This window comes from Schistocerca nitens, chromosome 8 (genome assembly GCF_023898315.1).
Source record: "Schistocerca nitens isolate TAMUIC-IGC-003100 chromosome 8, iqSchNite1.1, whole genome shotgun sequence".
Classification (NCBI taxonomy): domain Eukaryota; kingdom Metazoa; phylum Arthropoda; class Insecta; order Orthoptera; family Acrididae; genus Schistocerca; species Schistocerca nitens.
The window spans coordinates 41,276,777-41,291,724 of NC_064621.1; the positions used below are offsets into that span (position 1 = coordinate 41,276,777).

The 14,948-nt window shown below is 43.2% G+C and overlaps 1 protein-coding gene across 1 annotated transcript in view; it reads left to right on the plus strand.

Moving 5' to 3' along the window:
* LOC126199059 (UDP-glucosyltransferase 2-like) overlaps nucleotides 1–14,948 on the plus strand; it is a 201,678-nt gene that overhangs the window by 99,727 nt on the left and 87,003 nt on the right. Inside the window, exon 2 of the mRNA XM_049935771.1 lies at nucleotides 9,003–9,212. Coding sequence (XP_049791728.1) covers nucleotides 9,030–9,212 — 183 coding nt within the window. The 5' untranslated portion in view covers nucleotides 9,003–9,029. The remainder of the gene's footprint in view (nucleotides 1–9,002; nucleotides 9,213–14,948) is intronic.

The window sequence follows — 14,948 nt, forward strand, 5'->3', positions numbered from 1 at the left end:
CATGTGACTTCTATGCAGTTTCTTGTGCCAATGTCGTTCGTAGAATTATAGCAGTTCATTTTCTTATCTTAAAATATAAGGCACTGAGCGTAAGCAAAACATGCAATAGCGAGTAAATATACCAGTAGAGAACAGAATGCCAACAAGTGGATGCAGCACAATCCCTGCAACGAGGCTCTGCCAAGTGAACAATCTATAATTAATACCACAGTGTAACCTAAACTCGCCGGCCGAAGTGGCCGTGCGGTTAAAGGCGCTGCAGTCTGGAACCGCAAGACCGCTACGGTCGCAGGTTCGAATCCTGCCTCGGGCATGGATGTTTGTGATGTCCTTAGGTTAGTTAGGTTTAACTAGTTCTAAGTTCTAGGGGACTAATGACCTCAGCAGTTGAGTCCCATAGTGCTCAGAGCCATTTGAACCATTTTAACCTAAACTCTTATGTTCGTACACTGTACATCAGCATTGCTATATTCTAAATTGAAGAGTAGTTATGACAACAAAATAGAAATGTGTAAATATGCAATCCATACGCACAGCAGCAAACATATATCTTACGTAATAAACAAGTCATTAGCATCATATCAGCATAAGCAAATAAATGTTCATATGAAATCTTAATAAGTAAACATGAAGGCGCAAGCAGATAAGTCACAAAGTATAAATTACATACATAACCATATCAGCACCATTAATCAGGTGACAATTATAATTTAAATAAATAAGCACAGCAGGCACATAATAAAAAAATATGACATCAGTGAAAAGGCATAGCAGCCAAGCGATGCATAATATACATAAGTAACAACACTTTCATTAATCAATAATTGTCAAAATCAGCAAATGTACACAAGCACGTCGCTTCACAAGTAAATTCATAGAACATGAAATTTAGCACAAAGTATGAATCACGTAATCGCGAGCAGCAAATTACGTCTAAAGTACGTACCTCAGTGGAAATATGTTACCTGAAAAAGAAACTCAATTAATAGTTACCCTTTTTAGTTTATTACTTTTTTCTTCGGAATTACATTCTTCCTGAAATTTTCTCCATAGGAAGTCGTCTTAACGTCGGACACGCACAGAATTTACCTGAAGTTCTTAAATATTTTATACAACCGTATCCTGAAAAATACTGAACGTTAATAACATAATTTATAAAGTCACCATAGCTTTATACTGAATTTAATCCGAGAAATTAGACTGTGTATTTGTTTACGTCTGTCAGTGCATTCGCACTGAGCGCTCGATCAGCTGTAGGCGCGTGACGTAGGAAGTAATTGTTTGCGGTCAACGACTGCCTTGTGCGGCGCGCAGACTGACTGTTGCTTTGAGTATGTGCCGCCGCCAAAACACAGCGCGGTATCCTTGTACTCTCCGCATGTTTACATGTAGCTGTTAGTTTCTCTAAAGTATGTCATTCCACAAAAATTTTAACGTTAGATATGTGATGTATTCCCTTAGAGCGCCGAGATTTAAGAGTTTCTACTTCAACAGTGTTATCATGAATAATTTTGCGAATTCTATATGGACCGTTATAAAGCAGAAAAAATTTGCGACACAAGCCTTTTCCTTTGTGAGACAAACGGTGAGATTTAATTAACACCTTTTGGCCAACTGACAAAGTTTTTAAACGACCAGGACGTTTAGCTGATTTCTCTCTTCTTGCAGCCGCAGACGCAATATTTCGTAGAGCCAGGTTCACAACTTCAGAATGCCGCAGTTTCCGTGAAGGCTGAAAAGGAACGATTTCAGAAATGCGATTTGTTGGTACTTTATTTTTTAATATCAATAGAGGCGGTAAAGAAGTTGAGTCATTAGGAAGTTCATTCAGAATGTTTTGAAAAATATGAAGATACTGATCCCAAGTTCTGTGATTCTGATGCCAATAAAGACGGCACAATTTATTGATTTCCTTCATCCATCTCTCTGAAGCGTTCGATTGAGGGTGAAAAAGTGAAATAAATATTGGTTTAATCTTCCGACGCCGTAGAGTACGAAGCCAAATTTTAGAGCGAAACTGTGATCCATTATCTTATATAACCTTATCAACATGACCAACTTCGTTAAGAAAATGTTTGATGAAAGCGTTAGATACTGAACGAGCTGTTGCTTTGCGTAAAGGTGTAAAACACACATATTTTGATGTTAATTCCACTGCTACAAAAATGTACGCAAAACCATTAGTAGAACGAACCACTGGACCGAACAAATCGACTGCAGCCATGTCCTTTAATTTCGCTGGAATGATAGGAAACAACGGTGCTCTGTGAGAAATCGTTGGAGGCTTAGCCTTTTGACATAATTTGCATTTGGCAAGAACAGATCGAATACGTTTTTCCATATTACTGAAGAAACAATTTTCTCGCAATTTATGAAAGCTTTTTCTGGGACCAAAATGTGCATAACTGAAATGTGTAAACGAGGTGTGGCCAAATCATCCAATCTAACAAGCGTCTATGAAAATTACAGACACCAAGGAAACTACGAACACGTTTTGTGGTAGGAACAGCATAATTACGAATAGCGTCTAGTTTTTCTGGATCAGGGAGAATACCTTCTGTAGAAATAATGTGACCGAGAAATTTCACCTGAGAACGACCAAATTCAGATTTTTTCAAGTTCGCTGTAATGCCAACTCTTGCAAAAATACGTAATAATGAATCCAAAATTTTGTTGTGCTCACTCCAAGAGCGTTTAGCAATAAGAATATCGTCAACATATGAAGTAATATTGTCACGAAGATAAACAGGTAAAATTTCATTTAAACTACGAATGAATGCTGCAGAAAATCTAGTAAGTCCAAACGGTAATTTCCAAAGTCACTTTTGGGTAAAACAGTCAAATCCGGTTAATCTTTACCTACTGTCTGGATAGATGGATAGTGGAAGAATTGTTTTTATAGATGCAAAGAATAGTGAAAGAGTAGGCAGCGGTGCAGAAAACTAAAAGGGAAATAGCACCACTACAGCTCGGGGCCCTATGCTCGCTACGGCACATATTCACTTAGTGTAGTGAATCCCCTGAGGACTTTAATAGCTGCACATAAATTTCAGTTTGTGACTTAGTGGCAAATCTGGCGGAAGTGCGTACATAAATTGATCTAACCATGCACATGGATGTATGTCATTCTTAGCATTGCGGAAGATCTTAAATTTCCGAACAGTCAAAAAGTGTTTATAGTCAAAGTTTTCGCCCCGTGGCTACAAAGACCTACCGCGACTGTTCCAGTCCGAATGTCGATTATTGTCTAGTTCGCGCGCCTGGCGCTCTCTTGTTGCATCCCGTAAATGAAACAAATTACTTTCTTCAAACCCCTCTGCTATCTGTGATTCTAAATTTCTTCTACTGTCTTTTCCTGCGATTTCGCCTTCAATTCGTTTGACTTGCTTTTGTAATGCCTCAAATTCCCTTTTAACGCGTTCATTAAATTTTCCCTGTTTTTCAACATGCTTATTTATGTTCTGGTACTCTTCGGTTTCTGCAAATGGTAATGGAGCTGTATCATCCGAATATCTGTCCCCATGTAAACTAAGATTTGTTAATTTATCAGAAATCTCCTCAACTCTTTCCGATAAGTCACCTATTTTTTCTTTCTGTTTACTTACGTCTTCCGTAAGTGTCGCGACTCGGGTTTCAGTGTTGACACATTTGGTAGTTAACTGTTCATATTGTTGTGTTAGATTATTTATTCTGTCATTTGGTACGGATTCCTCGATTCTCTCAAATATTTCTTCCTTATCATGTGCACGTTGTAAATTTAACTCTGAAAATTTTTGTACTATCACGCGATCTCTTTCTTCCTGTTCTCTATCCTGTTCCCTTTGTCTAATCTCTACTGCAATTAATCTATTATTGTGAGCATTCAAAATCGGTTGTACTTCCTCTCTAATCTCTTTCTTTAATTCATCCTTCATGTTTTTGAAACATGTTCCTATTCGCGAATCTAACTGTGTTTCCATTGTTTTTAATTCAGATCGTAACTGTGATCCCAGTGAGTCAAACCGTGTTTCCATTGTTCCCATATCAGTTTTAATTGTTCCTATCTCTGTTTTTAATTCAGATCCCAACTGCTCCATTGTTCCCTTTTGTAAGTCTAACCGTGTTGCCAAAGTTCCCATCTCTGTTTTAATTGTTCCCACTTGTGATCCCACTGTTTTTAATTCAGTTCCCAAGTTTAATATTGCACTCATCAACTGCTCCATATCTTCTGTCGTTAATCTTGTATTCTGTGAATTTTCTGATTAAGAAAATTTTTGAAATGGTTCCGGACTATTTTCCCGACTTATTAAATTGTTTTCCACTTCATTATTCATGATACTGTTTTCCTCTGTTGGCGAGTTCGCCATGTTAACAATTTCGTCATTCTCACTATTCATCATTTTTGCCTTTTTCATTGATCGCGTAATCATTTACAAAATGTACAAAACTCGTCACTGTACGAAAATTACACACAATGCCTCCTTATTTCCAACAATACCATTCACACGAAATGTTTCCCTCAAACACGATTAATCGAACAATTGAAATAATTGCACTAAATTGTCAAACCCATAGACAAGACAACAAAATTAAATTTTGAAAAAAAAATACCATTAGAAGAATGACAATTACCAAATCTACACATGCAAAATAGGCTACAATTACTAAACCACAATTACTAAACTACAACAATACTACTGTCTACTATTTTTGCAATCAGAAGAAATCCAAGGGACGATCCGAAGCAGCGGTCGCCACGTGCATGGCGGCTTAATTAAAATAAATATGAAAATAATTTTAATTTTTTGCTTTATTAACTGTCTGTCCGATTACGAAGTCTCGTAAACGGTTGGCCCTGACTAGTATTATTACGCAATCTGACTGCATAGAACAACAACAGAGAATGAAATGGAATTTTTCATTAACACAATTAATTAATTAAGTCCCCAGCAACTATAAAACCTACGAAACCAAAGCACAAGTGTAACTGTTCTGTGTGTGGAAGTATGACTCAACGTACGCATCTGGCACGGTTCTTCTTCAATAACACAGGAAATTTTAAATATCATTTATACTGAATTAATTAAAGAAAATAAAAATACCATAATTACTCAAGAGAACCAGAATTACACTCTAATACAAGAACACAAGCCAGATGCTTTGTTGACTGAACCTGTAATGACGCATTATTTAAGACACTGAAATAATGAAAAAAACACGGAATATTTTACCTTCATAAATATTGACGAAAAGCACTCTGATCATTACAGTATTTCCATTCGAACCATCTGCTGTCTAGCCCATCAAACAACTGCATAAAACATGGAACAACATCTCGACAAACACTGCCCACTAGCACATCTCAACACACACTGACTACTACGAGTCCTCGACAAGCACTGCCCACTACGACATCTCAATAATCACTGCCAGTGGAGGCGGCGGAACAATACTCTCTAGCGCGATCTCTGGCGCTGTGGCTCAGTGTAGCCACCTTTCAACATTTGTTGGCCTGCTGGACAAAAGCATTACCGTCATGTCACGAAGGAAGACCCGTCAGTATTGTGCACCAAGCCCGAGAGTAAATAATGGGAGGAAAAAATGTAAGTGAACATAAGCTACATTCTGCAATACAGCCTGCTACAGTTAGGGGATCTAACAGCTGTAGGACATGATGTGGATGAGTTGTAAAGCGAGACTGAGTATCAGGAGAATCTTCAGCAACTTTTCATTAAATCATTTCTCTTTCCGGAGTTTCATGTGCTCGGGTGTAGTGTTTGTAATAATTATATGTTGTCTATTCAAATACTGCAAAGACTTTTAAATTTGTGTTCAGAACAATGGGTGACTATCGTTCTAAGAAAATATGCGTTACTACAGTATATCAGTAACCAGAGAGGTATGCAGTCAGGTATTGTCCTACGACTCGTAGAATGACATCTCAAGACAGTCAAGAGATATTTTATGTTAGATCTTTAGTGCCTGCTAGACATGAACAGACACATGTTAGAGGTTGTGCTTATCAAAGTATTAAAATAAAAACTGACAAACGACAAAGAGAGATCACTGGTAAGAGGTGTCAAAATTAGCGGAAGTGGGTTTTTTTTTCAAGTATTAAAGATGTTATGTGTTCAAAAATGGTTCAAATGGCTCTAAGCATTATCGGACTTAACATCTGAGATCATCAGTCCCCTAGACGTAGAACTACTTAAACCTAACTAACCTAAGGACATCAAACATACCCATGCCCGAGGCAGGATTCGAACCTGCTATCGTAGCAGCAGCGCGGTTCCGGACTGAAACGCCTAGAACCGCTCGGTCACAACCGACCGGCTTATTATGTGTACATCAAATTATGAAGTGTACAGCGACTGACAGTAAAATGAATAAAAATCCTACCCGAAAAGAGAATTGTAATAATGACATGAAATGTAACATATTGTAGAATAAAATGTGTATTTCTTCCAGGCATCAAAATCTAAGTATGATATAAAGTGTGACAAAGCAGCCAAAGCTAAATCTTTGGGTCCACAGCTTGTGGTCTAGTGGCTAGTTGCTGCCTCTGGATCACGGGGTCCCGGGTTCGATTCATTGACGGGTGGGGTTTTTCTCTAACTGGATGTTTGTGTTGTCCTCATCATTTCATCATCATCATTTGTGACAGTGGGTAGATAGTACTGTGTAAAAATTGGACTATGTAAAAATTGGGACTTTGTACAGGCGCTGATGACCGCGCAGTTGAGTGCCCCACAAATCAAACATCATCATCATCATCTACATCTTTGAACTGTGGTGTACGTGTGTGTACCAACTACTTGCACGGCATTATATCATTATCTGACTGTCGAATCTTGCATCAGTGGGAAACTGAGCCGGCCGGAGTGGCCGTGCGGTTCTAGGCGCTACATTCTGGAGCCGAGCGACCGCTACGGTCGCAGGTTCGAATCCTGCCTCGGGCATGGATGTGTGTGATGTCCTTAGGTTAGTTAAGTTTAATTAGTTCTAAGTTCTAGGCGACTGATGACCTCAGAAGTTAAGTCGCATAGTGCTCAGAGCCATTGGAACAATTTGGGAAACTGAATGGTTGGAGGTGGCGGAAAACCCACTGTGGTTACTCAAATCTACCACACAGGCATAGCGAAATTTGTGTCAGTTTCAACTATGGGAGAAAGTACTGCTCACCAGACTGCACACAGGACATGGCCCGTTGACAGTTTCCTCCACCGGCCGGAGGAAGTTTATGGTGTTCCACTTTCTGTTCAGCGTATGTTACCTACGTGTGTCTTGCAGACTGACATCCTTTCCTATACTGTTACCAATGTTACACGCGTGCTGAAATTTTCTGAACTTCTGGACATCATCCGTAAAGTGCTGGGGAGGGGTGGCGGACTTTAATGCAATATAAACTACGCTGCATGTGGTAACAGCCTTCATCCCTCCGCATCTTCCCCGATCCCCCCTCCCCGCGAGAATGCTGACATTTCCTCAGGTCGCTGATGACCAAGATGTTGAGCACCCCGCACCGGGGGTTCGCTTTCGTCGCCTCCTTCAGCACCTTGATTTTTCACCCCCTGCAACCTTTAGAGTGGGCGAGAGCCAAACGCCACCTTGGCTCCAGGGTGAGGTTCGCGTTCACCTTGACCTCAGCTCGCTCCCAAAGGAGGTTACCCCAGGTTCGGTATACCGCTCCCGGATTTTCGAACTTCGTTCGAAGTTCATTAATACGATGTTCATTTATACAGATGGCTCTAAGACCAATGACGGTGTCGGGTGTTCTTTTATTGACGGGGCACACAGTTTCAAATACCGGCTCCATGGCCATTGTTCGGTCTTCACAGCTGAGCTATTTGCCCTCTATCAGGCTGTTCTTTACATCCGCCGCCACCGACATTCTGCTTATGTCATCTGCTCTGATTCCCTGAGCGCCATCCAGAGCGACAGTGATCGGTATCCGGTTCACCCTTTCGTGCACCGGATCCAGCGCCCTTTTCAGCAGCTGGCGCAAGACGGTTCTCCGGTTACCTTTATGTGGGTTCCTGGCCATGTCAGTATCCCTGGGAACGGAGCTGCAGATGCCGCGGCCAAGGCTGCGGTCCTCCAGCCTCGGACAGCTTCTTGTTGTGTGCTTTCAACTGATTTTAGCAGGGTCATTTGTCAGCGCATTTTATCGCTGTGGCATGCCGACTGGTCTACACTTACTGAAAACAAGCTTCGGGCCTTGAAACCTCTCCCCACGGCTTGGACGACCTCTTCACGCCCTTCTCGGTGGGAGGAGGTCGTTTTGGCCCGGTTACGGATTGGACACTGCCTTTTCAGCCAACGCCATCTGCTGACGGCTGCGCCGGCGCCGGTCTGCCCATGTGGGCAATAGCTGACGGTACGCCACATTTTAACGTCCTGTCCGAATTTTAATTCACTGCGCATTGATCTTGACCTGCCGTATACTCTGGATGCCATTTTAGCGAATGACCCAGGAGCAGCTGCTCGCGTTCTTCGTTTTGGCTCAAATGGCTCTGAGCACTATGGGACTCAACTGCTGTGGTCATCAGTCCCCTAGAACTTAGAACTACTTAAACCTACCTAACCTAAGGACATCACACACATCCATGCCCGAGGCAGGATTCGAACCTGCGACCGTAGCAGTCGCACGGTTCCGGACTGCGCGCCTAGAACCGCGAGACCACCGCGTTCTTCGTTTTATCCACTTGACAAACCTAAGGACATTTGATTATGCTGTTTTCTTTTAATCCCTTGCCTGTTAATGTGCTTTTATAGTGTTGTCCTTTTTAGTTGCTGTTTTAACCTTGTGCCTCGCAGTGCATTCATAACTTAGTCTGGGCGCTAATGACCACTGTAGTTGTGCGCCCTAAAACCACAAAGAAAAAAAACACCCCGCACCAAAAACCATCATCATGCCTTGAGGCAAGACGACTGTGCACATACATACGTTGCTAGCAATGAAACGTTTAAGTGCTAAGCCTTTGGAAACGTTACGAGCTGTTCACATAACATTTCTGTTTCAGACTTCGCCCGCGCCTGCCAGACGGGAGATGGGGCTACTGCACGTGGCGCTTTTGTGCCTGCTCGCACTGGTGGGCGGGTCCTCAGCGTCCAGGATCCTGTTTATCGTGCCGTCGCCCTCCGTCAGCCACACGTACCCCATCAACAAAGTGGTGGAGGCGCTGCTCGCCCGGGGTCACCACGTCACGCACCTCACTGCCGACCCAGTCCAGGCGAGCGGTTTGACTTTTACATTCTCTGTAGTCTTGTGTTCTCTTTTTGTTTATTTTAGACATTTTTAGGAGGGTAAGCGAACATGATTAGTATTGCGGGGTGTGAGGCCATAATAATCCCTTATTTAAATGATGGACCAAATAACGAGTTTTAGTGTATTTGCCGAAAGAAGAGTTACTGCGGTGTTTCTTCAGTTTTCATCGTAATACAGTTTCCATAGAACAATATCCGGATCCGTACCTTCACTATACGTGCAGTTCTCATAGCTTTACTGTGACGTTACTCTGCCACATAGTGTTGGTCATTTCGCCCCAATCATGATGTAAATAGCAATTTTCAGTTCGTTGATTGCCTTTGTAGGCTTCTACCTCTACCGTTTTACACTACTGGCCATTAAAATTGCTACACCACGAAGATGACGCGCTACAGACGCGAAGTTTTAACCGACAGGAAGAAGATGCTGTGATATGGAAATGATTAGCTTTTCAGACCATTCACACAAGGTTGGCGCCGGTGGCGACACCTACAACGTGCTGACATGAGGAAAGTTGCCAACCGATTTCTCATACACAAACATCAGTTGACCGGCGTTGCCTGGTGAAACGTTGTTGTGATGCCTCGTGTAAGGAGGAGAAATGCGTACCATCACGTTTCCGACTTTGATAAAGGTCGGATTGTAGCCTATCGCGATTGCGGTTTATCGTACCGCGACACTGCTGCTCGCGTTGGTCGAGATCCAATGACTGTTAGCAGAATATGGAATCGGTGGGTTCAGGAGGGTAATACGGAACGCCGTGCTGGATCCCAACGGCCTCGTATCGCTAGCAGTCGAAATGACAGGCATCTTATCCGCATGGCTGTAACGGATCGTGCAGCCAGGTCTCGATCCCTGAGTCAACAGATGGGGACGTTTGCAAGACAACAACCATCTGCACGAACAGTTCGACGACGTTTGCAGCAGCATGGACTATCAGCTCGGAGACCATGGCTGCGGTTACCCTTGACGCTGCATCACAGACAGAAGCGCCTGCGATGGTGTACTCGACGACGAACCTGGGTGCACGAATGTCAAAACGTCATTTTTTCGGATGAATCCACGTTCTGTTTACAGCATCATGATGGTCGCATCCGTGTTTGGCGACATCGCAGTGAACGCACATTGGAAACGTGTATTCGTCATCGCCGTACTGGCGTATGACCCGGCGTGATGATATCGGGTGCCATTGGTTACACGTCTCGGTCACCTCTTGTTCGCATTAACGGCACTTTGAACAGTGGACGTAACATGTCAGATGTGTTACGACCTGTGGCTCTATCCTTCTTTGGATCCCTGCGAAACCCTACGTTTCAGCAGGATAATGCACGACCGTATGTTGCAGGTCCTGTACGGGCCTTTCTGGATACAGAAAATGTTCGACTGCTGCCCTGGCCAGCACATTCTCCACATGTCTGACCAATTGAAAAGGTCTGGTCAATGATGGCCGAGCAACTGGCTCGTCACAATACGCCAGTCACTACTCTTGATGAACTGTGGTATCATGTTGAAGCTGCATGGGCAGCTGTACCTGTACGCGCCATCCAAGCTCTGTTTGACTGAATGCCCAGGCGTATCAAGGCCGTTATTACTGCCAGGGGTGGTTGTCCAATGAAAACCCGTTTATCATCTGCATGTGTTCTTGGTATAGCAATTTTAATGGCCAGTAGTGTAGATCTGCAACACATATTGCCAGGGTTCTGAGCGGCGGTGGATCTGGAATCGGCCACTCACGAGGAAACTGCGATATTTCACCACTGTGCGTCGCAGTTCTAACTTTCATCGCAGAGGCGTCAAAAGAAGAGGTAAAATGTACGTCACAGGGGCAGTGACACGTCCACGACTACGTTGGGCAGAATTGTAATGGAAATTGGTGCCAACGTGACATTGTTAACCCACCTTAACGTGGGATGAACTTCGGAGCAGTGGCCTTTTCTTCAAACGTGTCGACACTTCGCCGTTTGAAGCGTCCCAGGGCGCCACGTTTTTTCACCGTTACGGAGGAGGGTTTGTGTACACTTTTGAGCCAAGTGTCTAATTTAAACGTCGCAATAGGTGGGAGTTACAGGGTTTCTAAAAAGTGGTCCTTTAAGTCTGTCGCTCAGTGTATTTATTTTGGTGTGAAGAACCTGCGCACGGGTAAACAAAGGAACGATAGGACCTGTTACCGATTGTCTGCTAGTAACGCCATAACCTTGTTTCCATTTTTTAAAATATAGTTTCTTTAATTTTCGTTGCAGTTCCGTAGATGGCAGAATGAAATTAAAACATCCAGTATCTAAAAAGGAGCAAAGAACATTGCTATAGTTACTGTTGACTCCGGTAGATGTGGTTACGCATACACCCTCGACCATCTTTCTCGTTTCAACTGTTAATATGTCTGTAGAGAAAGGAACTAGAAGGTGGCAGATAAGGACTCGCCGCGTCGCTGCCGTAGTGCAATCTTATCCAATTTGTAAACTTCGAGTAATGTTAGTAAAGGTCACATGTAGTTACGGAATATTAATATCTATCAATTGAAAATTGAAAGAAAAACAGCCCTCAGTCACTATTTTTAACAAATTAACCTGGTTTTAACACTGCTAGGAGTGTCTTCTTCAGAATTTAAATCAAAGAATGGTCTATATTCTATAACATGGTCACAGAATTATGACTGTAAACGTATGATAGGGTGTAAGTACGGAATCATCGTAAAAGACTGGCAGTACTTATAGGTCATTTATAAAATAATAAACATGCCAAAAGGGCATTAGTCACAAAGATATTTAAGATAAAGAAAAACTGTGATGGCTAGCCACTAAGGGCTGCTCGTTACTTGCGTGGTGCAGGTGCAGAGTTGAAACCAGGTTAATTTGTTAAAAATTGTGATCGAGGGCTGTTTTACTTTCAATTCTTACTATTCACGGTCTCTGAACGTACAGCCATGTACAAAATTAATGTCTATCATTCTTCCTCCTGTATGAGGCTATGACACCAAAATTTGCTATAGAAATGGCGATTGAACATTTCAATTGAAAATGCGACCTTGAATCTGCTTGGTGAATATTTTGTGGCAAATAGCAAAAATTAAATTTATTTACGCCACTATATAACCGGAAGTTGCCTCCATATGATCACATGTAGAGGGACTCGAGGACTAGGGAAAAAAGTTGAGAAATTGTCTACACATGAGGAGCATTTAACGGAGCAGTTCTCTATGAATCACAACACAAGAAATAAATCCTTGTGAAATACCACTGGCCTGACTGAAGAAATTGTATCGACTGTGCCCATCTCTCCAACAAAGATGAGGCATTTTACGAGTCTGTTTGAAATTAAATGGGTAGACGTTTCGCGGACTGCGTTGCGGTGGTAATCGGGAACCTGCGTTGTTGCGGCCAACAACTACGCCCATCAGGTACCGCATGAAAACGTATAGTCTTGTATGAAAACGTATAATCTTGTATAACCAACTCCAGTTGGGCCTACTTATCTAGAATGGAATGGTTGCTACTGAAAGTATTGTAAGAGGCTGAAAATCTCCTTGTTAGTAGCATCTATCAAAAGTACACAACAGAAATGTAAGACCAAAAGGACAAGAGCAATAAGTAACCAAGTGCTGTGTTAAACTCTGAATTACACAGAGGCAAACGCACATTATTATTGAGGGTCTTGTACGATATTTTGATCTCTATAGCTTCGTTTATAGCACAGTCCCAGCAGCCGTCGGTCCGTTTGATAATGCAAGTCTCATCGAATGCAGTTCGGTGTCCGTTTTCCAGTGAATTCTCGGGTACAGCTGATTTTTCGGGACAGCTTAAGGCGAAAACATCTTTCATGTTCTACGCGGCGCTGTTCAGTAGCGCGGGAGTCTCCACACACGTCCTCGGCCTGGAATCTCGTAGACTGGAGTAGAAGTGTCTTCAGTGATGGGTCACACATGGAGCTGAGCCCTCACGACCAACGAAGACGTGTCTGGAGGGGCTCCGCAGAGTCGCGGTATAGCAACACGACTGGCGCCCGCCATACGGCCAAATAGCCAGGAGTGATGGTCGCAGGCGCCTTTTTTTTTGTAGGACAACCGCTTTGTGTGTCACACGCGGCATCCTTACAACACAGCGGTACGTCAACCACATTCTACACCCCGTTTAATTGCTCTTCATGGCATGCCATTCTGGGCTTACATTTCAGCAAGATAGTGCCCCTCTACATTAGGTGAGAGTTTCTACTGTTTGTATTCGTGCCTGCAGGATCTCTCTCCAACTGAGACTGTTTAGACGGTTATAGACAGAGACCTGCAACCATCTCGGGATTTTGATAACCTAATGCGACAATTGGAGAGAATTTGACACGGTACCCCCCAAGAGGACATCCCACACCTCGGCCAATCAATGCGAAGCCGAATAACTGCTTGCAAAAGGGACAGAGGGGGCCCAACGCGGTATTGACTTGCTCATTTTGAGAAGCTTTTTCTCTTGAATAAAACATTCAATTTTCTCGGATTGTGGTAATCTGGAATGAGAGTTTCACTCTGCAGCGGAGTGTGCGCTGATATGAAACTTCCTGGCAGATTAAAACTGTGTGCCGGACCGAGACACGAACTCGGGACCTTTGCCTTTCGCGGGCAAGTGCTCTACCAACTGAGCTATCCCAGCACGATTCACGCCCCTCCTCACAACTTTACTTCTGCCAGTATCTCGTCTCCTACCTTCCAAACTTTACAGAAGCTCTCCTGCGAACCTTGCAGAACTAGCACTCCTGAAAGAAAGAGCACTTGCCCGCGAAAGGCAAAGGTCCCGAGTTCGAGTCTCGGTCCGGCACCCAGTTATAATCTGCCAGGAAGTTTCTTGTAGTAATCTGTATGTACATGTACATAACATTTACCCATTTTCATAGCATTCGGATAATTCCTCCGTGGTACATCGCTTTTGTTTACCTGATGTTTTCTGAGGCGTCACTGAATCGTCGGTATATTAATGTGCGTGTCAGTGCATGGGGAGGGGGGGGGGGGGGCGAGCGGGGGAGACAGGGAGGAGGTGGAGGGGGGTAAAAATTGTAGAGGGACGCCAAGGCTTCACTGCATTAAGCAGGTAGAAATGCATTCGCAGAGATTAGGAAGCTTGAAAAGGACAGACTAACGTGCAGAGCTGTATGAAACCAGTCTTCGAACTGCAGAGCACTACAGCAACGTGTATTACGAACGCTGGTAAACCGAATGACTGGGATAGAGGCAGACACTTTTCGCTTTGTTATCCTAAACTACAGTAATACTCTATTTACAAATAGTTCGTACACAAGTTAAATGAGGGTCTACGATTTATTTTCTCCGTTTTGCCATATCTTAATCCGTTTGATCATAATTTTATTGACCACTCGACCGCCACCCTCCACTCAACTGGCTTTTACAGCAGCTACTCATTACGTCTTCTGACCGTCTACCCATTGTGCATTTCGTTTCACCCCCCCCCCCCCCCTTTTGTGGCAGTCATATACTGCTCTCTTGCCCCATCCGTAACTACGGAGGTAATCCCAAAAGTAAGATCTCCTATTTTTTTTATAAGTACAGAACTCTGTTTGTGTGGCAGTTGGTCACACTGTTATGAAGAGTACTTCATGTGCTATGTGTAAACATGCGCACGCCGCGCTGACGCGCTCAGTCTTGGCTTAGAGGCGCTCAGTCTTGGCTTAGCAGTCGTTGAGAATAGGGCTCCCGTTGGATATT